Source organism: Bos indicus x Bos taurus, chromosome 10 (genome assembly GCF_003369695.1).
Source record: "Bos indicus x Bos taurus breed Angus x Brahman F1 hybrid chromosome 10, Bos_hybrid_MaternalHap_v2.0, whole genome shotgun sequence".
Taxonomy (NCBI): Eukaryota; Metazoa; Chordata; class Mammalia; order Artiodactyla; family Bovidae; genus Bos; species Bos indicus x Bos taurus.
The window spans coordinates 81,814,522-81,839,213 of record NC_040085.1 but is presented as its reverse complement, the minus strand read 5'-3'; the positions used below and the strand labels follow the sequence as shown (position 1 = coordinate 81,839,213).

Sequence of the window (24,692 nt, the reverse complement as noted above, 5' to 3'; positions counted from 1 at the left end):
AGTCCAAGCCCTTCATGGATCCCAGCAGACCACCTCTCCTCTCCCCAGTGGCCACGCCTCACCACAGCGCTCCTGAAAGTGAGGGGTCTTGCTGTGCTAGACCACACTCTCGCTAGGGCTTTTGGGGATTGGCTGGGATAAGAAGTAGGAAATACGCTCCCTTCTCCTAAGCCTAGGGTTTCCTTTCAAGCTGAACGAAAGGAGAGCAGAGAAGCAGGGAGCAAGGGTTACAGGGGAAAAGATGCCTCTGGGCAGGTCAGCTTGCAGTTGTTTGGACTTGCCTTAAAGCCTGGGAAGAGGCCCAGGGCTGGACGGACCATGCAGAGGAAGAAGGGGTAACGGGTAGAACCAGGGGTGTTTTCCAAGCTGTGTCTTTAACCTCCATAGGTTCTGCACTGGCGACCGTGGTGAGAAGGGACTTGAGATCCCCGTTGCTATGGTTTTCTGAAATAGCCTCCTCTCCCAGGAGAACACCCAGCCTTCCTCCTCCTTCCTTCCTGGTGGATGGCTGGGGACTAGGAGAGGACAAGCGGGGCTCTGGAATGCGCCTGGGGCCTCCAGGGGGGCGGAACTGGCTGTTTGAAGGAGAAAGGGCTTCTTTTACAGTCAGCAGGAAAGATCTCCCAGACGAGTAAAAAGGGCCGAGTGGCTTCAGCAGGCTGAGGGGTGTGACAGTCTGGGACCCCAGAAGTTTATCATGACTGCCGGGGCTGCGAGGTGTCCTGATGACTGGTTTGGGGCTCCCCTCAACCTCTGATCAGGTTCTACCCCCAACCCCCACCACCCCCCCCAGAGCTGCCGTGGCTGACAGTGGGGGGTGGGGCGGCTGCAGCCCCAGCTCCTGGAGGGAAGAAGACAAGGCTTACAGCCCACACAGCTGAGCTGGGGGGAGACTTTATTCTTTTCAAGGAAAAAGTGAGAACAGGAATGAGACGAAGTGTAAAAGGGGAAGGAGGGGGCAATACTGATACGAGAACAACAAGTCCAGTACAACACGGCAGCCAGCTGACACCATCACCAAGCCCCAGGCCAAGCACACCCGATCTCTCCTCTCATCAGACTTGGAAGAAAACGGGAAACTTGGGACTCTGGAGCACCAAGATGGGGTGGGGGTAGGGGGGGTGGGGTCAATACCGACAGACTTGCAGCTAGCACCTGGCCAGCCCTGCCTGGTCTGGGTCAGACCTCCCCTCCTACCCCACGCACCCCTCTTTAGGGCACACCTCCCTGCCCTTCCCTGGTTTCTCAGTGGGACGAGGGAGGTGGGGAGTTCAGCACAGCGGGACTCTGGCACTCAGAACACAGTCCATAGGCTAGGCCCCCAGCTCACACTTTCCTTGTACTTCGAGGCCAGAGGGTGGGCCTGGGGGCAGCCAACAAAGCTAAGCTGAAAACCACCCAGGCAAGGGACCCAGGCACACAGGCCTCTGGGCACACTCCTGGTCAGAAGGAGACCCAGTCCTTGGGCCAGGAAGTCAAGTCCAAGTTGGAAGTGGCGGGGAGGGGAGGATGCCGTGAGATGACCCAGGGTCAGAAACCAGATGTGGCCAAACTCGGGCTCTCCCTGCAGCTAGGCTGGCCCTAGGCTTCGTCATGGCACCTAGGGGTGGGAGGTGCAGCTCTCCGTACCTGGCCACGCTCAGGAAGGATGGGGTGGCTGCTGAGAGGGGCCAGGGGATGGTGACTCTGCTGAGGCCACGGGAAGGAGAGGACCCGCAGGTGTGAGTGGGTGGGACACGGCTAGAAACCTAGGTTCCCAGTGTTCTGACCCGGCAGCCCGCACAGGGTACAGGCAGCCCGGCCTTGGGGAGCAGTCACTATCCCGCTGAGCCAGCCCACCTTCATCACACAGCTTTCTCTGACCTCCCCTGACCCCTCCCCAGCCAGAAGCCCCGACCCCCAGGGACAGAGGAGCCCACACCGAGTGCTGGGAGGCAGCCCTGAGTCTGGAGGAGCCGGGCCTGGTCTCTCATGGGAAGTGAGATGAGGTGATGCTGACGATGGTGACTAAGGCCCCAAGTCCCTGCCCCCTGCCTCCCCAGAAACTCTGCAGCCAGGCCGGCCCCGCGCGGAGCAGAGCCTGTGTAAACACGCCCAGGAGGGGAGGAGGGCTTGCTACATATATTTGAAATGTGTTAAAAAATAAATTAAAAAAGCACCGCTGTATCCCGTGGGTGTCCACAGGCCCGAGGTCTCAGCGAGGAAATGGGGAGGTGCTAGGGGCTTCTCGGTGGGGGCGTCGGCTCCCTCCCCCGGCAGACAGCAGCTGGGGCTGGGGCTGCATTCTGCTTCCTTCTCCCCAAGGGGCTCGGGAGGGAGACGGGGGACCAGAGCACCCCATTGGGTACCCGTGCCAGGAGCAGCTCTCCCCCACATCCCTGACCCCAGCACCCCCTCTCACGTCTCACCCTCAAGCTCTGTGGTTCACCTGCCTGGTGGACATCACAAGGCACCTGCCTCCACACCCACAAAAGGCCCTGTTTTCAGCCTCATGCCTCCCAAATGGATCCTTCTCTGTCCCAGGTGAAGGTGTGAACGTGGGGCCCCCCCTCCTGAAAACTAGGATGGGATGGGAGGCTGAGTTGGGGTTCACAGTGGCCCCAAGACTGCTCTGGCCATGATGTAGCCCAGCAGGCTGCTTAGGCACCTTGCCAAGGGTCCACTGAGCCAGGAGGAACCCAAGGGAGTGAGCAGCCGGCTTCTCTGCCTGGCCTGACTCTGGGCCAAGATCTGCTGGTCTGAAGAGCTGCCAGCTCGGTGCCTCTCCTGGTGGGCACCCGCGTCAGCAGACGCATCCTGTCTCTATCTCTCCCTTTCTTGGCTCCTCAGGCCTCATCCATCTCTCCCCAGCAGACTGAGAACAGCACTGTTTCTATTCCACTCCACCCCTCTTCCCTGGTGGCTCAGACGGTAAAGCGTCTGCCTACAATGCGGGAGACCTGGGTTTGATCCCTGGGTCGGGAAGATCTGGAGAAGGATAATGGCCTCCCACTCCAATATTCTTGCCTGGAAAATCCCACCCATGGAGGAGCCTGGCAGGCTACAGTCCATGGGGTTGCAATGAGTTGGACACGACTGAGTGTCTCTGGTCTGCAGGGAGAGTCAGGTGGGAAGGAGGCAGCTGCTCATCTGGGAGCAGCCGCTGTGGCGAGGATGCTGCCCTCGGATGTCCAGCCTGCTCTGGGACACCTAGAACTTCCATCCCTTCCATCTCCACGCCAACTCAGTGCATCCATCTCCCCAGCCCAAGCTCTTGCTACTCTCTTTAAGATTACAGTCATTCTTTTTCGGGTTGGGCTTTTAAATTTTCTGAGTTGATTGCCACCATTTAAAAATCTGCATATTTCACATAAAAATTCAGAATTCTGCAATGAAAAAACATCTGGCCATCTGGTATGCAGGGCCTGCCTTTAGATCCGCTGAGCACTAGCGGCTGAGGCTGGCCTTCTTTAGTTGGCCACAGTCCCCACCCAGCCCTGCAGCCCTCCTTCAATCAGCTGCTTGGCCCTGGGGGAATCTGAGTTCACAACTCTGGGCTTTTCCTCTTTCAGAGCTCAGTCAGGCCCTCAGTTCCTAGGCAACCTTATTGACAGTTGCCTCTCAGTATTAAGAAACCTTAATGGTCATCTCTTCCAGTTATCCTCCCGTAACCTAAATCCGGTCTATAGCTTTCTAGATGACAAGCAACCATCTAATCTTTACTTGAATATCTCCAGCAAAGGGGAACTCACTACTCCCCGTGGTTCTAAACTCTCCCTCACCTTCTTTTCTCACTTACACCCCCCAGTTCTTGGGCTCTGCCTCTCCCCAGTGGCCACACTGCACCCTTTGCCTTCCACCTCTGCTGTTGCTTGAGCCTCCAGAACCTTCCTCCAGTTCCGCCAACTTGTCTCCACAACTTCTCCCTTGCCCTCCAGGCAGATGGTGCAGACTCCAGCAGCTCAGGCCCTTCCCTAAGGAGCTGCCTCATGCCCCAGGCCGGATCATCACTGGGCCCTCCACACCTAACCCAGGCTGCTAAACAGGGAGCGGGGGCTGGGATACAGGCCTCCGTGGCCTGGTCTTCATTTCCCTAGCAAGGGCTGAGGTAACAGGAAGCGGGAGCAGTCCCTGGGGGCCTCCCGACCCAGGCCTGAGGGTCCCACCCCGTCCTCAGCCATGGTTCGTGGACCCACCAGGTCTGTTCAGATCCCCACAGGCACGCTGAGCCCAGTGCTTCTTCTCTGGGCCACCGGCCAAGCCTGGCCCCTCTGCAGGGAGGCCCCAGCTGCAGCAACAAGCAGAGCTGGGCTGAGCAAGGGGGGCCAAGGAGGGGTCTGGGAACTCTTTCCCCCAGCAGCTCTCTCCCGGGCTTTCGTCCAGCGCATCTCAGCACTAGGCGCTGCCACTGGGCAGTGTCCACCCACGTAGCATTGTCCATGGGGCTCCAAGGGCCCTCCTGGGTCACACACTCTGGCTCTTGGGGCATACGGGGCCTGTGCTAAGCTCCCGATATGGACCATGCAGACCTTTCTCGGGGTGCTTCCTACCCTGCTTTCCTTTCCCTGGGTCATGATGCTGCCAGGGCAGACAGGACTGGAGAAACATCGCTCCCCTGTCACGCCACGGCCCGAGCGGAGCTGGGAGGTTTCCCATGGGGAGGATGGACCCAAACCCCAGACACACGGGCAGGGGTACCAGCCAGAGCCGGCAACCCCTCCTCACCCAGCCCCACGACACTTAGAATCTTCTAAGCACTGGCTTTCCGGCCCCTGGCCAGATCCACTAGTTTTTAAGTTTTTTTTTTCCCAATACTTTAAATTTCAGGTCATCAAGTTAAAACCTCAGAATTCAACTCTTCACTGCCTCTTGGTCCACAGGTAGAGGGCCTAGCCCAGCGGAGGGACAGCAGCTTGGGAAGCTGAGCTGGGACACACTCGCCCCGTCATCAGCCCCGCGTTCCCCAGGACCGAGGCTGGTCTGGCTGGAGGATGCTGGTCCCCTGGGAAGTGGGTGAGGCAGGGGGCGCTGCCACCCGCCTTATACCCGGATCTGGTACCCATTGAGGTCTGGCATGGCTTTGGGCTCTGAAGGCTTCTTCTCACCGGAAGGCCTGCAGGGAGGGGAGAAGAGAGGAAGGGGAAAGGGTGAGCAGCCTCTCCAGGAGGTGGGAGAGCAGGGAGCCAGGGTGGCTGCCCCCCGACTCCCACCTCCCCATTCTCCAAGGTGTCCCAAATGCAGCAGGAAGGGTCCCCGCGGAAGTGCGTTTCTGGAAACCCCCAACCCCCCTTGCAAGCCTGAGTGTGGGCCCCACACTCTCTCAGGAGCTACTGCTCTTCACTGAGGTCAGTGACTCTGGCTGCAGGTTAAGTGATAAAGTAACAGTGAATCCCTGTGAGGGACCCTGTGTTCTCTCTGACAGCCTCTCAGGTCGAAGTGAAGGAGGCTGGCTATGGGAGGCAGCGAGGTGCCCCTGACACCAGAGAGGTGTCTCCAGAAAAGTGAAAAATTAAAGTCGCTCAGTCGTGTCCAACTCTTTGCGACCCCATGGATTGTAGCGCACCAGGCTCCTCTGTCCATGGGATTCTCCAGGTAAGAATACTGGAGTGGGTTGCCATCTCCTTCTCCAGGGGATCTTCCCGACCCAGGGATCAAACCTGGGTCTCCTGCATTGCAGGCAGACGCTTTACCATCTGAGCCACCAGGGAACCCCATATAACCTGGAGGTGTCTCCAGAATGACCTTTAAAGCAAGAGCCACACTGACACAGAGGAGACAAATCTGACGAGGCCGCTGGGTGCTTTATCCGAATGCTTCTGCCGGCCGGTTACAGGCAAAACCCAGACTCTCATGGGGCAAAGGTTATGCTCAAAGCCACCAACCGGCTGCCATCTGAGGTTAAAACCTTTTCCAGCGATATTCCTGGAAGAGCTCACTGTTGGCTGGGCCCCACCCTTCTACCATCCCTCCCCCAGAGCCTATTCTGCAGCTCTGCAGTTGTGGCCTCGGACCTTCCCCCATGGGCCTCCTGTTGGGCACCAGGGTGCCCACACAGGGTAACCAGTGGGCCAGAGATGTCCTTCTCCCTGGAGAAACGGGACTTCATTGTAGCTGTTTCAACATATGAACAAACCCACCCTTCCAGTGGGGGCGACAGAGAAGGGTGGGAATGCGAAGAGCTTGAGGGGAGATCAGAGGGAGGGGAAGATGAGCGGAAAGGATGAAGCCTTTTTCTGCACCTTCCCCCCACCCCCAACTCCTCCAGGAAAGGGGAAACCCAGGGCTCACCGCCTTTCGCTGCGGCTGTTCCTGCGGTGGGGGCTGGACTGGCCCCGCTGTGGGGAGGACACATCCTTCTTCCGGTCCTTGGTGGGAGACGGAGGGCCGGTCCCTTTGCCGATCTGGGTGGGGAGGAAGACACACAGACCTGCTCCAGGACCGCCCCAGAGTCTGTCCTGTCCTGACGGAGCCACAAGCCCCAAAGCTGCTCTGGGCAGAGCCCAGGAAGCCTCAAGCCCTGCTCTGCCTTGTCTCGGGGTCTTCCTGAACCTGTTTCCCAGGCGCTAAAGTGACCAGGGCCTTGGGGGTTCCACAGCAGGGCAGCCCAAACTCCATGAGCCCCTGAAACAGCATGGACATGGACAGCAGTGACTGGGGAGGGTTCATGGTGGCCCCCGAGAAAAGGGGCATTTACTCAGGCCGGGCAGAGGGGCCAGCCGGAGAAGCAGCCCGTGTCTGAGCTTGGGGCTGGGAGCCTACAAGACCCACAGGTGACACTGGTTATCTCCAGTTAATCAGAAGCTCAGACTAGTGGCTATACCTCTGATGAAGGGGAATAAAGGAGGTGGGGGGAGCAAGTGAACTTAGGCGACACAGTCCCTTTGAGCTGAATTTTCAAAATGTGGGGTATACAGGACAGGTGCTGGAGAGGGGTGCAAATAACATGGGAAGTCTTAAGCACCAAACAGATTGGGAAACACAGCACTCGAAGTTAGGTAATGCTGGCTCCAGCTCTAGATCCAACCTGCTCCCCTGAAGGTGTGGTGACACTTGGGCAGCTGAGCACCCAGACTTCAACAGGGAGGGACAGGGGGGAGGACCAGCTCAGGAGGGGAGGAGGGCACCCCCGAAAGCAGCAGGGTCACCTGCAGCTGCCCTGGGGAAGGAAGGCACCGAAGCTGTCACCCCAAGGTCTTGGTCTGGGGACTGGCGGGGCAGGGCGGCCGGGACTCCTGAAAGCACCTGCGACGTGCCTGGGTTCCCCATCCGGAGACTGAGCCCCAGGCCCATCTGCCGCCCACAGGCTGCAAGCAAGTCTCTGGGCTCCCTGCACCTCAGTGTCCCCCCCTGCCTGCTGCGGCCCTCCTGCGGTCTTGGGGAGCAGCAATGGGCGTGAAACTGCCATTGTCACGGCTATGGCCCCAGGCTGCCCGGAGAGGCAGAGCGCAGAGCTGCAGAGACCGGGCAAAGGGGAGGGGCCAGGAGGCCCCACGGAAGGCACCCCCAAGTACAGGGGGACAAACATCTCAGCAGCTCAGCCCACTATTTTGGGTCCAGCAGCTCCCCCTCATGACCCCTGCTCACTGCGGCTGGGCAAGAGGGAGAAGGAGCCGTCCCTCCTTGTCTCCCCAGAGTCTGACCCGCTTCTCTTTTCTGACTTTCCCCCTGGGGCTGGGGGTCAAGAGTCGGGATGACAGGGGTGATGGAAGCTACTGCCCAGCCCACACTATACCACTCCCTCCAGACAGGCCATGACTCCCCACCAGCCTTGACTCGCAGCCCTTCCACCTGGATGGCAGCACCCCTGCCCAGGCCCAAGCCCAGCTCCCCTGCAGCCCAACAAGAGCCTCCCCAGGGCTGCCCACCTGAGGTGGCTGTCTCATCAGCAATGACCTTTGAGCGAAGCCCAGAAACTTCCTACCCTCACCTCCCCAACTCCTGGCTCCACCTCCTCCCAAGAAGATGGGGGTGGGGATGGTGGGTTGGGAAGATGGGGGAGGAAGGGGGGACTTCCCTGGAAGAGTGAGCCTCTAGGAAGCGGCATCTCCACCTCTGCCCTTCCTCCCCACCCCTGCCCTTCTACCCTCAGCCCTACATTTCCATTGACCCCCTACCCCTTCCATCCCCACGCCTGCCCTTCCGCCCCCGCCCTTCTGCCCTCACCCTTGCCCTTCCACCACCACCACCCCCCACCCCTGCCCTTCCACCTCCACCCCTGCCCAGGCCCTGGGTGCCCCGGGCAGGGCGGTGCGCACGCACCTTGAGCCGCATGTCGCGGGCATGCCGCTCCAGCTCCTTGCGGAAGTCCTCGCGGCCCAGCCTCTCCACGTCCAGGACCGAGTGCTTCCACTCGATCTGCTCCACGCTGTGCGGGTCGTGGGACACGCACTGGCCCAGCTTCACCTTCTTCAGCACGTGCCAGCAGCGGCCGTAGGCGGCCTCATAGTCCAGCACGAGCTCGCTGAGCGTGCGAAAGGCCGGCGGCTTGTACATCAGGTCCTCGCGCCGGCTCATGCCCAGCGCCCCGTAGCGACCCCCGAAGTTCACCCCCAGCACGATGTGGCGGAAGTAGTTCCCTGAGAAGTAGGTCTTGAAGCTGATGGGGAAGCGTTCCAGGGTGGGCATGCTGTTGGTGAGGTAACTGGCCGCGCCGCCGCAGCTAAGGAAACGGCTAGAAGCAGGAGCGGGGCTGGGCGACCCCATCCCACCTAACCCACCCGGGAGAGGCTGTGTGAGCCGCCCCAGAGCCCAGCTCTCCAGTGCGGACCCCAGCTCCCCAGCACGGACGGTGGGTGTTGCTCATCCACATCCTGTCATCAGGCTTGGGCCCTGCATACAGTAGGCACTCAGTGAACTCAATCTCTATGGGTCAGGGTGCTCAGTGATTACCGGCTGCTGCCATGACATCAAGCAGCCCTCACCAAGTAACAGTGAGTAGGGCACCTCGAACTGCCGGGCCTTCCAGAGTGGTGGGGTGAAGGAAGGGTGAGACAGGCCCTCCGTCCACCAGCCTGTCTGTCTGTCTCCCCCTCACCTCCCTCCTCCCCTCTGTCGCACACACAGCCCTCTTCACCCCTGCCCTCCCTCTCACACGTGCTGATACACACGTGTGCATCACAGATGCACAGACAACCCTGTTCTTTTCTCTCACCGCCCCTACCCCTCCATGCATAGATACTGTGCCTGCTGCTCTTCTGATAAAACCAAGGCTGCCGGCAGCCTGGGGGGCCGTCAGCTGTCCACTCCAACCTCCACGGAGGACCGTCTACACCAGCTCTTTTCTCTGGCTGCTCCTTGGGCCCTGCTGGCTCCTTCTCAGGCTTGGCTGGGACCCCTGACCTCCCTTCCTAAAGCAAGTCTGCTCTAATATTCCCCATGGCACATCACCACAATCTGTGATTATTTTTCTTATTTCTTGGTTTACTTGCTTATTTTTTGTCTCCCTGGCTAGAACGTAAACTTTTGAGAATGGGGACCACCTTGTCTGTCATTTATTTTTCTTTTTTGCTGTATCTCTGGGGCCCAGCACAGACATGGCACATGACAGGCACTCAAAACTCTTTTTTGAACAAACGGAGAGAATGAGATGAACAGGATAAAAGCTTGGTGTACAGACCAGGTCGACACTGCGTCCAGTGTCCAGTGTGCTCCTGGTCGTTTAACTGTATTAACAAATTTGTGGGATGGCATTGCCATTGTCCCCTCTGCAGAGGAGGACTCTGAGGCTCAGAGGTGCTAAGGAACTTGCTTGAGGCCACAGTGAGGATAGCAGAGCTAGGATTCAGGTCCAGGTTGGCCTGAGCCTGCAGTCTGCATGCAGTCACTGCCATGCTCACCAGGCCTGACTCCTTGCAAGCAAATGACTGGGAACACAGATGAGCCAGGTGCAGACTCTGAGTGCAGTGAGGATGAGACCAGGAACAGACTTAGTTCAGAGCGTCCCTTGTGTTCAGGAGGGGGCCGTGGCAGTTCTATGGGGACAGCAGGGTGGTGTCCTATCCAGATGGGGGGCTACTCCTATTTTCCTCCTGCCCACAAGCCAGCAGATAACCCCTGGAAGGCCTCTGGGACCATGTGATCCCATCTGGACCAGCTTCTCTGTGTGCTCATGGGGAGGGGAGCAGGGTCTCCCTCCTACAAGGGGGTGGGAACCTCCACTTTGGAGCGTGGTCCTGAAGGAGAAGCAAATGTGGGGTGGTGAAGGAGGCGCTGGCAGCGGCTTGGAGTCCTTGGGCTGGCCTCACACTCATCCCAGCAGAGAACCCTTTGGACAGGGCAATGCTGGTGGGTCTCTCTGGGCAGCAAAGGACTGCCACAGAGGGATTAGCCCTCAGGGAGGAGGACTGGGGCCACCCCTGCACTCTCTTTGTACAGGTTAGGCAGGTATGTCTATGGGAGTGGGGAGTACCCCCTCTGATCCCCCACAGAGAAGCTGTGCTCCTGGCCTGTGAGCGTTGTCTTCTCCCTGACCCATCTGAGCAAACGATTCCTCCCTGTTCCATTAGGCACCTGCCCCCTCACCCTGCTGGGCACAGAGCCCAGTGCCTACTCCAGGAGTGGTAGATGGAATATTTACAAGCCTTGATAGGTACAGGGAAGAGTGTGGGGTGGGAAGAGATGAGTCAAGACTGGCCTTGAATTGGTAAAACTGAGTGATGGGCACATGGGCTGCACTATGTTAATTTATGGTTATATGAGGTTAAAATTTTATGTAATTAAACAAGGTAGGATTCAGGCAGGAACCACTTACGACAGAGAAATGGCCACATGCCAGTCTCCTAACTTTGCTTTAACTGGGGATATTGGGTGCCCCCTCTAGGGGCCTCGTCTGTCCTACCTAACTACTCTGGTGATCCAGCTATATCTATCCAGTTCTACCCTTTGGGTGGGGGAGAGACTGAGAAACCCTTTTTATTATTTTTTTAATATGCAGATTTACATTTAAAGATCAGGGGATGTCCACCATCTCCACAGATCCACATGTCTTGGAAATGCCAACAGTTGGGCATCCAACCTGCTTCTCCCGGACTCTTTGGTTCTTGGAAATAGCACAGCAGCCTTATGAGACCATGAGCCGTGATTTGTGGTTTGGAGAACAGGGTCACTGTGTCCACTGCTCAAAAAAAAAAAGCTGCCCAGTAAGCCTTGGAAGTTAGCAACTGAGGTGCAAGAGACTGAGCCCCCCTCAAACTCCTTCACTTTGGGGCCAAGTTCGTGACTTCTGGGAAAGGGAGCTGGGAGGGCCCTTCCAGAGGAGGAAGATGGCCCTGGAGGTGTGAGTAGCTGGCCACCCCCTCCCAGACCTCTCAGAGGAAGGATACATTCCCAGGATCACCGCTTCCAGGCATTTGATTGGCAGAGCCTCTTTGGTCATTTCCTTGGCCAGGTCCATCAGCCTGGGGGGTTGGAAGGCAGAGTCATTAGGACAGAGGCTCCAGTCCCCTCTGGTGAAGGAGCATTGGGAGGTAGACTAGATGGACAAAGACTCCCCTGCCTTCCAAGCTGCCGCAGCTCAAGCCCAGCACCTCCCCCTCACATCCTTCCTGAGCCTAAGGGGTCAGAGAAGAGACAACCACTGAAGATAAGGAAAGAGGCCCTTCCCCTTTCCCTTCCGTCCTTCCATTTCCTTCTTCCCTCAGAGTCCTGCTGCAGAGTCCTCTGGAGGGGAGGGTGGTTGGGGGTGGCGTGCAGTGATAGGCAGGTCTTTGAAAGCCACTGGGCTGGGGGCCTCCTGTAAAGATGGTGTTTGGGGAGCGCATGGGATAGCATGCCAAAGAGGCCGGAGACCTTGGCACTGATCTTGTTTCTTCTGGAGCACAGTGGACACCCCTGACCGAACTGTGACTTCTCTGAAGAGCCTTTGATTGTTGTAACTGCTCCTCCATGGCTGGCCAGCTCCCTGGAGCCTGGACATGGGGTCTCAGGGAATTAGCTGCCCAGTGACTCCCCCATCTGCTCTTGAACTTGGAATTCAGGCCACTTTAAAACAGACTTATCTCTGAAGCCTGGTTCCTCCCTCCTCACCAAATGCTGCCCCCTGGCCCTGGGAATACAGCCTGGCCACTGGCTTTGCAGGGCAGGATGTCAGACTCCTCCATCCCATGAGGCTGGAGCTGGGCCTGCACACTCAGCAGGCACAGGACAACAAGAGCAAAGCTTTGGGGTGAGGAAGGCTGCTCTCCCCCCGAGAGCTTAGAGAAGGGGTAATTAAGTAATTTAGCTAATAAACCATCTAAAGCATTTTTCATAAGGAAGTGATCATGGATTGATTATATGTGGGGCAAGATGTAAAATTCATATTCATCATAAAAGCACAGGGTTTTAAACCTGTAGACAGCTTTGGGCTGAGCCCCCAGGCCCAACTGTGGTATTCACTCTCCACTCCACTCTGCCCTAAGGGTTTCCATGGGGGTGAATCCAGCCAGGGGTCTACACCTGGGGGGCAGAATGGGAAGTGAGACATGCAGTGTTCTCCCCAGTAGGGTCCCTGCAGCTCAATCACTGGGCCTTGTACCAAATGCCCAGAATCAAGTCCAGAAGGTAACTGGGGGTGATGCCAGGGAACAGAGAGAAGGGGGAAGACCCTCTCCTGTGAGGCCGACCTCTCCTAAAAGGAAGATAAGGGTCACACACAGACATCCACTTGGGACCATCCTCTGTCATCACCAAGGCAAGCAGGTGGTCTGCCATCACCCTCTTGGCTCAGAATGGATACTGGGGTTCTCCCTCCTGGCTCAGCATGGATATTGGGGTTCCTTTTCCTCAAGGGAGCCCTGGCTGCCCATCTTGGCTAGAATCCCCTCTTTAGGACATCCTAAGGGGAGTCCCACGGTGGTACCTGCTTTGCTGGTGGGCTCTCCTGGGAAGACTCTCTGCCTGCCTGATAAGCTTCCACCCACAGGTGACAGAGGGGCCCCAACCAGACCAGGGTCTGTGACCTGGTGCAGAGGGACCTGTGCTCCCCACACTTACCCTGTCAGAGGTCTGCTCTTCTTAATTTCAAAGAACTGTGTCCCTGTGTGATTGTACCTGCGGGTGCTGGTTAAGGGCTCTCTGGCTTGATCTGGAAGAGGCGTGTCCCTCTGCCCCCATCCAGACCCCGGGGGTCCAGCACTCCTCGGGGGTGCAGGCCGGGTAAAGACCCCACAGAGGATGCTCAGGGTGTGATCGTCTGAAGGGACAGGAGGGCACAGCACGCTGCTGGCTCCTTCCCCCACAGGGCCCCTCTCTGTCCTCACTCATCCTCTGTTCCCAGCTTTCCTCTCCAGGAAGGAAGCCAGGCAGAAGGCAGCCATTGGCCAGGGCCGGGAGACAAGCCTGAGCCCTGGACAGCTCTCAGCAGTACTTTATGTTCCAATTGGTGAGAAACAGCACACACGGACAGGAGAAGGCTGGGGTGGGATTCCTGTGCGGCTCTGTTGCTGGGTGCTGCTCCCAAGCTAACCGGCCCCTCTCCAGGCCACCAGTCCCCATCTCTGCCCCTTGCTCTCTCCCCCCAAATTGGGCTGGACCCAGTTTTCAGTAACCAGTCTGACTATTCTTCTGCTTAGGACCCATGCCTGGCCCTTAGGGGTCCTGCCATCTTGGACAGAATCAGCAGCTAGGAGGGTCAGAGGGAGCCAGGTGGAAGAGCTCCAGGCAGGGCCCAGGGCTGGAGAGGCCCAGCTCAGAGACACCGGGGAATCCCAGGCTTGGGGGCGTCCCAAGGCTCTTCCCCTGCTGGGCAGCTGGCCTTCTGCCAGGGAGGAAAAAGGCGCAGAACTAGGGGATACGTCTAAGATGTGGAAGCTGTCTCCTGGAGCATAAAAGTCCTTTTTCTCCTCCATCTACCTGCTGCTGCTAAGTCGCTTCAGTCACGTCCAACTCTGTGTGACCCCATAGACGGCAGCCCACCAGGCTCCCCCGTCCCTGGGATTCTCCAGTCAAGAACACTGGAGTGGGTTGCCATTGCCTTCTCCAACATCTACCTGCTACCTCCCCCCAACACACACCCTTTCCCCCAACACATACTTCTTTTAGACCAGTTTTTAAACAGCCCCAAGGGAGCTTCCCCCTTCTCTCTCTCTGCTGGCACCAGAGGGTCAGCAGAGGAGGTCTGGGCCAGTGGACCTGGACTAGGCTTCCACGAGCAGGTCACTCAGGACACCCTGACCCCATCACACGGAGGACGACGCAGGAAGCAGGGAGGCCAGAGCAGGTGTGGCATTCATCAGACAAACCCGCTCCGATACCCGGGAGGACACGCGCTGTGCGCACGACTCCGGGGGTTCAGAGATGCCGTGTGAGTGGCACCCCCTGGAGTCGTGGGGTGCAGCTGCTTGGCCCAGTGCCCTCCAGCCCTGTCTGGAAACAAGCCCCAGCTGGCTCTGGACCAGCCGGATGGCGGCCGTGACTCTGACCACGGAGGATACTGCAGCTCCCTGATGTAGCGCTGCACTGCTTCCAGGCGCTCAGGGACGGGCGTGGAGGGCTGGAACGTAGGCACACTCGGTATGGGGATCTGGGCACGGAGAGAGAAAGCTCTGGTCACGGAGGGAGGCTTACCCTGGAGCTTCCAGCCCGCTGGACACCCAGATTAGCCCCCAGAGAAGCCACGTCCCAAGGAGGAGCTCCCCGCTCCCTCCTTCGCTGAGCTTCTCTCCCCCCCAACCCCCACCCTCCCATTGGCCACTCCTCACCCTCCTAGCCCTTGACGGCATTTCTGATCTGGAGTTTATGTCGATATTCCAATTTTATGCTTCTTTCATAATTTTAGAAAAAAACACAGGCTGATTGCTTAGAATTTTACATTTCATGAACTTCAAGGCGTCCCCAGGAATGTTGATCTTGAAGTTAAGTTCATTTGGGTTTGGGGTTCAACTCTGGTTCAAAGTCCAGTTGACCAGGTGTCCCTGTGCCTGGTGAGCACACCCTCAGCAGGTGGTGTCGCCCCACTGCATTTTCGTATCAGAGCACAATGGCCAGGCCTTCCTGCTCCCCTGGGAGAAAGAAGGACGTGCAGGGGGAAAATGTGGTTTGGGACAGACTTGCCGGGGACTAGCCTCTTTGGAAGGGTTCCATGGAGGCAGCAGGAGCCCTGGCTCTCCTGTCTTGCCAGTGCCACACCTACAGCAGCATGGCTAACCGGGCATCTGGACAGTCCTCCTCACCGGATTAGACTCTCCAGAGTTTGGCCAGACATGGGGAGAAGGGGCTGTCACGGGGAGAGTGGGGGTGTGGTGGGGAGGGGTGGGTGAGGACTGGGAACCCTCAGCCTGGGCTGCCCAGGTGCTGGCAGTCAGGCTAGGCTCTGTGGCCTCCTGGAGTTGTCCCTCGGCAACCCTGCAGTTGTCAGAAAAGCAGCCACATCTGGGTGTGTGTCCCCAGGCCACCCGCTCCGGCCTGGGGAGCCTGAAGGCTGGCAGTTTGCTGCAACAAGTCAAGTGTGGCTCAGAAGCCAAGGGAAGCACCCACCAGGTCCTTGGGGTTACAGGTCGGGCTTTCCTGGGTAGAGAGGAACCAGCTTTCCAGGTCCATGGCCCAGCCCCCTGGGGTCCCCCTTGGCTCCCAGCACTGGCAGCTCTGAGGTGGCCTCAGGGCTCCTCACATGACGAGGCCCCACCCTGCCACCCTTAGGCCTCAGCCTACTCCCCAGCAGGTGGGGGCTGCTGAGCGCATCCATCTGTACAGGGAGGGAAGGGCCAGGTCCAGCGGGAGCCCATGGCGGGGCTGGGCTGAGGGATGCGCTCCCTATGGGGCGGTGCGGGCACAGCCTCTCAAGTAAGGTGGCCGGGGATCTGACACGAAGGAAGTGAAACACCAGTGATTCCTGATGGCACCACAGCCTCTGACAGGCACCTACTTGCCCCAAAGGGCCAAGGCGCAAGGGAGAAAGCCCTGCCCAGGAGACGACTCTGCGTGAACTTCTTCCCCAGCCCTGCCGGCCCCCTCCTTCCGGTCTGGGCAGTCCCCAGCTGCTGACACCTCGGTCTGGAGGCAGCTACTTCCCCTTTCACACCCCCCTAGTTCAGTTCAGTTCAGTCGCTCAGTTGTGTCCAGCTCTTTCTGACCCCATGGACTGCAGAATGCTAGGCCTCCTTGCCCATCACCAACTGCCGGAGTTTACTCAAACTCATGTCTGTTGAGTCGGTGATGCCACCCAACCATCTCATACCTGCTGCCCCCTTCTCCTCCTGCCTTCAATCTTTCCTAGCATCAGGGTCTTTTCAAATGAGTCAGTTCTTTGCATCAGGTGGCCAAAGTATTGACGTTTCAGCTTCTGCATCAGTCCTTCCAATGAATATTCAGGACTGAGTTCCTTTAGGATGGACTGGTTGGATCTCCTTGCAGTCCAAGGGACTCTCAAGAATCTTCTCCAACACCACAGTTCAAAAGCATCAATTGTTCAGCGCTCAGCTTTCTTTATAGCCCAACTCTCACATCCATACATGACCACTGGAAAAACCATAGCCTTGACTAGACAGACCTTTGTTGGCAAAGGTCTGGCAAAGTAATGCTACTGCTGCCCAAACTGTGGCCACTGCTTAAAATCAGCAGGGGGATAACAGCCCCAGATGGGGAGTGCTCTGTCTTCCTGCCCGGCCACCATGTACAAGGCAGGCTCCAGAACTCTCTGAGGGCCTGGCTGGACTCCTTGGGTCAAGGATACAGGGTGGGAGAGCTATCAGAGGAATGACGGAACCATTTACTATAAACAGCACAGCACCTGGCTTTTTCAGGTGGAAGGTCCCAGGCAAGTCATCTCCACTTCCCATGAGGGCATCTAGTGACTTCTAGGAGCTTGGGGTAGAGACTGTAAGTACACCCTCCCCTGAGACATTTCAAACAAGGAGGGCTCTGTAGTCCAAGAATCCTTTGAGCAAGCTTGCACAAGCCAACCCTGGGCCAGGGCCGGGTGGTACCATGAGGGTATCACCTGCCATCTAGACACAGGACCCAGGAACTAGAGGCTCTGTAAGAACTAAAGGGCTCCAGAAAAAAAGTGTAGAAAGACCCTGGATTCATGAGTAGGGCCTTAAAGGACACCACCACTGTGGCATAGCTGGAGGGAGCTGACGGCTGTGACATGTTAACTCATGTCAACCAACAGGCCAGCATCTTTCTTCTGAATGTTCACAAAAACAAAACAAACAGGTGAGAGTCTGTATATCCAAATAATCAGACCTACTGGAGGGCTGGCAATCCCTCAACCCCCACCCCAAACCAGGAATTCCAGAAATGCTCCCTTGCTGCAGAGCAGTGGGGTTAAGTGGGGTACAGTGGAGGAAAGTGATATTGGCCCAGATGCATCCAGGAATGACTCCTCCTCTACTACCAAGGCCCAGGGTTACCTTGGCTCCAGGAACTCCCTGAAATCCTGAGTTCTATTAAGGAACAGAAAGGAGTCTTGGGGGAGGTCAGGCAGCCTGCAGCTGAGTGTGTGGACAAGAAGCAAGAAATCCTAGAGGCTGACAGACCTGGGCCTAGAACCAGCCCATCGCTGTCTAAATCCCAGCCCGGCAGTTTACTGTCTGGAAGCAAGATCCTTACCGTCTCCATGCCGCGGACACCTCACCTGTAAAGTGGGTGCCAAAACAAAACCAACCTCAGAGCCTAGATGAGACACTGCACAGCCAGGTCTTGGGACAGGGACGGGCACACGGCAGGGACTTGGCTCCTGCCCACTGTCGCTGTTATTCCTGGGCATGTCAGACACTGGTCAGCCCATGAGGACGCTGGCAGTGCTGCCTTTTTGAGGGGAGATGTCCAAATTCACCTTCTGCAGGAGCTCAATGTCTAGAGCCGCAGTCAGAAGAACCTGGGCAGCTGGGTCTGGATGCCTGACCACTGGGCTTTTAAAAAGGTGGTGGCAGGGGACTTCCCTGGTGGTCCAGTGGTTAAGAATCCACCTACCGATGCAGGGGATGTGGGTTTGATCCCTGCTCCGGGAACTAAGATCCCACGTGCCGTGGGACAACTAAGCCCACGTGCTGCAATTACTGAAGCCCCTGAGCACTTTAGAGCCCATGTTCTGAAACAAGAGAAGCACTGCAACGAGAAGCCATGCACCGCAACAGGGAGCAGCCCCCACGGGCCGCAACTAGGGAAAAGCCATGTGCCTCAACGAAGACCCAGCACGGCCAAAAATAAATAAATAATAATTAAAATAAAAAAGCTAGAGGCAGCTTGAAACATCAAGGAGACAGTCTTACAAAGGAACACAAATGGCTCCTGGATCTGCGATCCTTTTAGGAACTGTCGCCCGTTAACATACTGGTGTCACCCTTTTAGAGGACATCTCCTCAAAGTGCCCGTGGGGTGGTCTCTCCAGACTCTATTTGCTGAGTACGTATGACAGCTCACCCACTTCACAGGCTTTATTTCATCAATTCCTCCCAGTGACCCCTCAGAAGTGGGTATTGCGCTTATGCTCATTTTATAGCTGAGGAAACTGAGGCACGAGGAGGTTGCGTTCCTTTCTGGAGACCCAGGATTTCAACACGGTGGATCCAATGTTTTATTACACTACACTGCAGGGACCTCAGACTCAACCACCTGCAGGGGCCGCACTGGTGACATAAACAGGGAAGGCGGACTGAGAGAGCAGGTGGGGGTCTGCGGCCACCTGGGGGAGGGGAACCAGCCCTCAGCCCCAGCTGCCTGCGCCATGTGGGGTCACAGTTTCTCTGCTCTCAGATCTTCTCATTTCCTGAAAAAATCTGGATTCTGATGTGAAATCTCCCCATTTTGAATTCTGGCTCACCTGGTCTTTTTAAAACATTATTCTATCCCCCCAACTCTTGGCGGACTACCCAAGCGGTGCTAGTGGCAAAGAACCTGCCTGGAGGAGGGCCTGGCAACCCACCCAGTATTCTTGCCTGGAGAATCCCCATGGACAGAGGAGCCTGGTGGGCCACAGTCTAGAGGGTCACAAAGAGTTGGATACGACTGAAGTGGCTTAGCACAAACTCCTGGTCCCACTACGGTGTAACCTCTGCTGCCTCTGTGTTAGCTTCAGGGCAGGGCCCCTTGGGGTGGGGGGTGGGGCAACCCAGTGCTGGGTCCACACTGCTGGCACTCTGGGATCAGACCTTGATGCCTCCTGGACATCTCCACTCTGCCCAGACTCTGGGGCCAAGACTCCTGCTCTGGGCCAAGATAGAGGAAACTGCCCCCCCACACTTTTCCTGTGGTTTGAGGAGGGGGATTTGATTTAGGTCATACCTGAATGATCTAGTGGTTTCCCCTACTTTCTTCAATTTAAGCCTGAATTTAGCAACAAGGGGTTCATGATCTGAGCCACAGTCAGCTCCCAGTCTTGTTTTTGCTGACTATATAGAGCTTCTCCAGATGACACCACCCTTCTGGCAGAAAAGCGAAGAACTAAAGAGCCTCTTGATGAAAGTGAAAGAGGAGAGTGAAAAAGTTGGCTTAAAGCTCAACATTCAGAAAACTAAGATCATGGCATCTGGTCCTATCACTTCATGGTAAATAGATGGGGAAACAGTGGAATCAGTGGCTGACTTTATTTTTCAGGGCTCCAAAATCACTGCAGATGGTGACTGCAGCCATGAAATTAAAAGACGCTTGCTCCTTGGAAAAAAGCTATGATGGAACATATTAAAAAGCAGAGACATTACTTTGCCGACAAAGGTCCATCTAGTCAAAGGTATGGTTTTTCCAGTGGTCATGTATGGATGTGAGAGCTGGACTATAAAGAAAGCTGAGCACCAAAGAATTGATGTTTCTGAACTGTGGTGTTGGAGAAGACTCTTGAGAGTCCCTTAGACTGCAAGGAGATCCAACCAGTCCATTCCGAAGGAGATCAGTCCTGAATATTCATTGGAAGGACTGATGCTGAAGCTGAAACTCCAATACTTTGGCCACCTGATTCAAAGAACGGACTCATTGGAAAAGACTCTGATGCTGGGAAAGACTGAAGGCGGGAGAAGGGGATGACAGAGGATGAGATGGTTAGATGGCATCACTGGCTCAATGGACATGAGTTTGAGAAGGCTCTGGGAGTTGGTGATGGACAGGGAGGCCTGGTGTGCTGCAGTCCATGGGGTCACAAAGAGTCAGACATGACTGAGTGACTGAACTGAACTGACTGAGGAGGGAGAGTTTCAATTCTCTCAATCCTCTCACAAAATCCCTTCTACACTCCTGTCAGTCATGACACCCCCCACAGACAATAGCGTTATTCCCTCATCAGTTTCTTTTCTATGTGTGAAGGTTGAAGATGACGAGATGACATTACAAGACCAGTGGCTAATAAGCTCGTCAATTTTGTTTTTAGTCCCTTGAAGTGGTGACAGTTCTACAGAGGACCATTCACACTCTCCCAGAGCCTGATTTAGACATCAGCAGGATGGCTAGACAGCCATCTGCTAATCCCTGACTTGCTCATGTGGGAGAAGCATGTGGCTCTGGCTTCACTGGGACAAATGCTGAGTGAGACCTAGCTGCCCCTCCTGATGAAGGGTATGGACAGAGGGAATGAACACCCAGTAATCAGTACCAGTCTGAGGCATTACAGTTTCTTAAATGCTTTAACATAGGGATTCCCTGGTGGTTCAGTGGTTAAGACTCTCCACTCAAAGTGCAAGGGGCCTGGGTTTGATGCCTGGTCAGGGAACTAGATCTCACATGCAGGAATTCAGAGTTTGTATGCCACACTAAGATCCTGCATGTGCAGCTGAGACCCGGAACAAATTTTTTTTTTTTTAATATATTAAAAAAATGCTTTAACACATTTTGTCTCATTTAACTTCACTACAATCAACACCACTCTCAACCTCAGATGAGAAAACTGTGGCTCAAACAGGGGTCTGCTTGAGTTTATAACTAGGCGGGTGATTGGAACAGATGTCCTTATCCTCTGATGCCATACTTCCTTTTCCAGGAATTTATCTCAAGGAAATAATCAGAGCTGCTGCTGCTGCTAAGTCGCTTCAGTCGTGTCCGACTCTTTGTGACCCCATGGACAGCAGCCCACCAGGCTCTTCTGTCCGTGGGATTCTCTAGGCAAGAATACTGGAGTGGGTTGCCATTTCCTTCTCCAATAATCAGAGGTGAGTCCCCAAATTTATGTTGTAGAATGGGCACCACAGTGTTCATTTTAAGAAAAAATTATTGGAAACAATGGCTAACCACAGGGAATTAGTTAATTCTGAATTAGCTCAGAAGGTGATTATGTAGCCATTCAAAATCAAATCATATTCAATTTCCCTTGAAAATATAAGGCAGTAGCTCAACTCTCAACCTGGGGATTGTCTGAATTCAGCTTGTCCCAGGAGATAGTCTCTGATGGTTCTACCAATAACTTAGTAAAAAGAGAACAAAACAGGCCACCTGTTTCCATGTCTAATCCACCTTAACTGCCACTCTCTGGTCCCTTCCTTCTCACCTGGGCAAGTACGCATAAGCATGGGCTCCAACCTCTGTCCAACTGACTTTTCTTAGGGAATTTCAGGTCTCTGCATTTGAGAGAGTATTTCCTTAGTCTTGAACCATAACTTTGGGGGGAAAAAAATCAGGCGTGTTTTTCCACCAAGTACTATAGGGCACAGAATGTTTCAAATACTCTTTCATTCAGCAAATGCTTACAAGTGCCGGTTCTGTGCCAGGCACACAGGAGGCCTTGGGAAGACAAAGATGAATGAGACTGCCTTGGCCCTCATGGTGACACAACTGAAGGCCAGTCGTCGTAAAAAGTGACTGCACTTCGTTTTTGCCATGCACAGAAAAATGCCTGAACTTTGCCCCTCTCCACGGCCCTCTTCTAACTGCCCTGGAACCTCATGTCCTACAGAGCAGAGGCCCTGGAACCAGAAGACCTGTGGGGGGAGAGATTCAGCCCTGTCAGTTACTGGCTATGGAGCCCTGAGTTCCTACTTGAGTTTTCAGCTTCCTTGTCTGTAAAAATGGGTCCTCAAACTGCACTTCATGCACAACGCTCTTGGAGAATTCAGCGAAACACATGAAAATATTTACTCAATATCTGAAATCCTGGACCGTCCTCAGTCATTCATTCTCTGCCCACTGCTCTCTGGCTTAGCGAATAAGATGTCAAGGCACCCGTTAGTGTTATTAAGTTTATCTGCTGCTCTGCCCACAACACATGGGCATTTTAAGAGATGGAGGAGGACACTCCTAGAAACAGGGCATGTGGACCTCACAAAACAGCCTCAATGGCAATTAAGTAAAAGTTCTTCTGGACAGGTTCAACCTATCTATATTTTTAACACTTTACCAGTAACTCCCTACCCCAACAGGAAAAGTGGCACTTTGCTCTGGAAGCCCCCAAGTCACTAAAACCTTAGCTCCCCCCCACCCTTTGCCCCCCCGCCAAGCCCCAAACAAAGCCCTCACCTTGGGCAGGTCCGTGGCCCCGCGGATCCGCTGAGCCACCTTCTCTCCATCGGGGTGGATCTTGGCCACGTGTTTCCACATCCTTTCCCAGGTGGGCTCGTCCACAGGCAGCCCACCCCGGTTAACAAAGAAGGGGATGCCTCCATCTCGTAGGTCCTCTTCCCCTTCTTCTTCTGGCTCATCATCTCTCTGGGCAGAGGCTCCTTCGCTGGTCTCCAAACGCCGGACCCCAGAGGGGACAGCCGCGGCAGTGGGGGCAGCGCCGGTACTGCCGCCCCCGACAACCTTCTTCCCCCCTGGCATCCCCAAATCCTTGACTGGTGGGAGGACGTAGCAGCAGGCAGGGGTAAAGAAAAAAAAAGGTGGCTCACAGGAGGCCTCCCACACACCAGCTGCAGAGATAACACATGGCCAAACAGAGCGCAGGGCACCTTTAAGAAACCAGGGCGTGGCTCCGTACAATAAAACACTACTTGATGCGGAGGGGGGAAAAATCAGTGCCTCAAAGTGAAGTGCTGGGCAGAGGGGCTTGGTTGTCCAGGGTGAGCCTTAGAAGCCTGGTTCTTTTTGAAAAACGGGATGTAGAGAATACATCTCAACTTGGCAGCTTTCACCAAAGCACCCCCCACCCCCTTTGAGAGCGAGAACAATACCGGACAGCAGTCTGGGCTGCCCGAGGAGAAAAGCCGGAGGGAAACTGAGGCCAGGCAGCTCAGATCTGCGGCCACGAAAGGGTCGAGGCACGAGTGCCCACGCCGACCGGGCGCCCCAGGTCCCAGTTTTTTGAAGAGCAACAAATTCCTCTACAAAATACCGCACGCTCACACCTGTGCGTGCTCAGAGGTGGGGGGCCGAGGCGACTCCAGGCCGGGAGTCGGCTCCGAGGTCGCGACCCCCCGGATCGCAGGGCGGCGATGGGACGCGATTTCTCGGACGCGACGAGTCTGGGAGCCGAGACTCGCAGCTGGCAGGGGCGCGGGGAGGGGGCGCGCGCCGACGCGCACATTCCACGCCCGCCGCCAACTCCCCGCACAAAGTGGGCTTTGTCTTGGTTTCCTGTCCCCTCGCACCCCCGCCCCGGGCAGGAGCAGTGGAGCCCCCCGGGAAGGGCGCGGCGGGGAGGCGAAGCGGGGAGCGCCCAGGCCCCGCCGGTCCCCAGCCCGGCGCGTATCAGCGGGCGGATGCCGGGCACCCGGCGCCGCGCTGCGCCAGCCGAGCCATCGCGGGGCGCGGGTCCCGGTCCCGGGCCTCAGCTGGGAACGCTCGGGCGGTGCGTAGGGTCACCGAGCGGCGGGTTGCGGCCACAGGGTCGCCGCCCTGGATCGGCTGCAGCATGGGCGGTGGCGCGGCCGCGACGGGCAAAGGATGCTCCGCGGCTGTTCGCTCGGCCTCCCGCGGAACCCCCGCCTCCCCTGGCTAAGGGCTGGAGGCAGGACCGCGGGGCGGGGAGAGCAAGCCTGGAGGCTCGCGCAGCCACGTCCGCGGAGGAAGCCGGAGCCGAGGGGCAAAGCCTCTGGGAGGGCCGGCTACGCTAGTCCCCCGAGAGCAGTTTGCTGCGCGCGCGCGCGGGTCCCCGCGCAGGTCTCGGCTCCGGCGAAGCTTAGGCCAACCGAGCGGGCAGGCGGCGGGGTACTCTGCCGGCCTGCCGCCCACCCGGCTCGACTCTGGCCCGCGCCGCGCATGCGCTCCGTCCCCCCCTTAAAGGGCCAGCGCGTCCCCGCCGGGGCCTCCGCCTCCCGCAGCCATTCTTCACCCCCAAGTCATGACCGGGACGCCGGTGGGCGTGTGCTCCCTTCTTATCCCCTCTCTGGGAGCCGCGAAGCCGGAGCAGAGCTCCTGGAGGGTGGGGGCGTGGGAAGTGTTCGCAACGTGCCAAAGCGAGCGCAAACTCCACGGAGATTCCGGGCTTGGAAGGCTAGCTGTTGGATACTTCCTAGGGAGACTGCCTGTCTGGGGCGCTCAGGGTCTAGAAACTAGACTATGGCCTGGAAGTCCAGGGTCCTAGATCGGATTCAGTGGTTGATTTCGCGTGGGGACGTCCAACAGATCACTGCCCTCTGTGGACCTCGGTTTCCCCCATCTCTCAGCCGAGGTCTTCCCACTGGGTGAGCAGAGACCTCCCAGCGCGCGTGTTCCTGAGAGGAGGCTATCCAAAGGTCAGGATCACGACCTCTGCAAGTGAAGGCTTAAAAACCCATCCTCTTCCACCCCGTGACCTGCACCGGCGATAGCGGGGTGCGCCGGCTTCTCCCCTTGTGGGCCTCCCTGGACTCTGGGAACCCTGACGCACACGACGGTGGCGGGGTGGGGGTTGGGTGCGGTGAGGGTGCTGCGCCTGGGTCTTAGGACCGTGACCCATG

At 56.7% G+C, this 24,692-nt stretch overlaps 1 protein-coding gene and 1 long non-coding RNA gene across 4 annotated transcripts in view; one reads left to right on the top strand and one right to left on the bottom strand.

Annotated features, from left to right (window-relative positions):
- Window positions 1-878: 878 nt before the first annotated feature.
- Window positions 879-23,877, bottom strand: VASH1 (vasohibin 1). Of its 2 annotated transcripts, XM_027552506.1 has the most exons (7): window positions 22,333-23,877; window positions 14,391-14,479; window positions 12,952-13,008; window positions 11,301-11,375; window positions 8,239-8,620; window positions 6,268-6,380; window positions 879-5,092 (listed from the first exon to the last, which is right to left on the bottom strand). In XM_027552506.1, exons 1-7 carry the CDS (start codon window positions 22,633-22,635, stop codon window positions 5,020-5,022), a joined length of 1,092 nt encoding a protein of 363 aa, XP_027408307.1. In that variant the 5' UTR covers window positions 22,636-23,877; the 3' UTR covers window positions 879-5,019. The 2 variants fall into 2 exon arrangements, with proteins under 2 accessions (XP_027408307.1, XP_027408308.1); XM_027552507.1 differs by lacking the exons at window positions 11,301-11,375; window positions 12,952-13,008.
- The window catches only part of LOC113899149, a 29,266-nt gene continuing 28,450 nt past the window's right edge, over window positions 23,877-24,692 (top strand). For both annotated transcript variants that reach the window (XR_003512849.1, XR_003512848.1), the window contains exon 1: window positions 23,877-24,488. This is a non-coding gene — a long non-coding RNA (uncharacterized LOC113899149). The remainder of the gene's footprint in view (window positions 24,489-24,692) is intronic.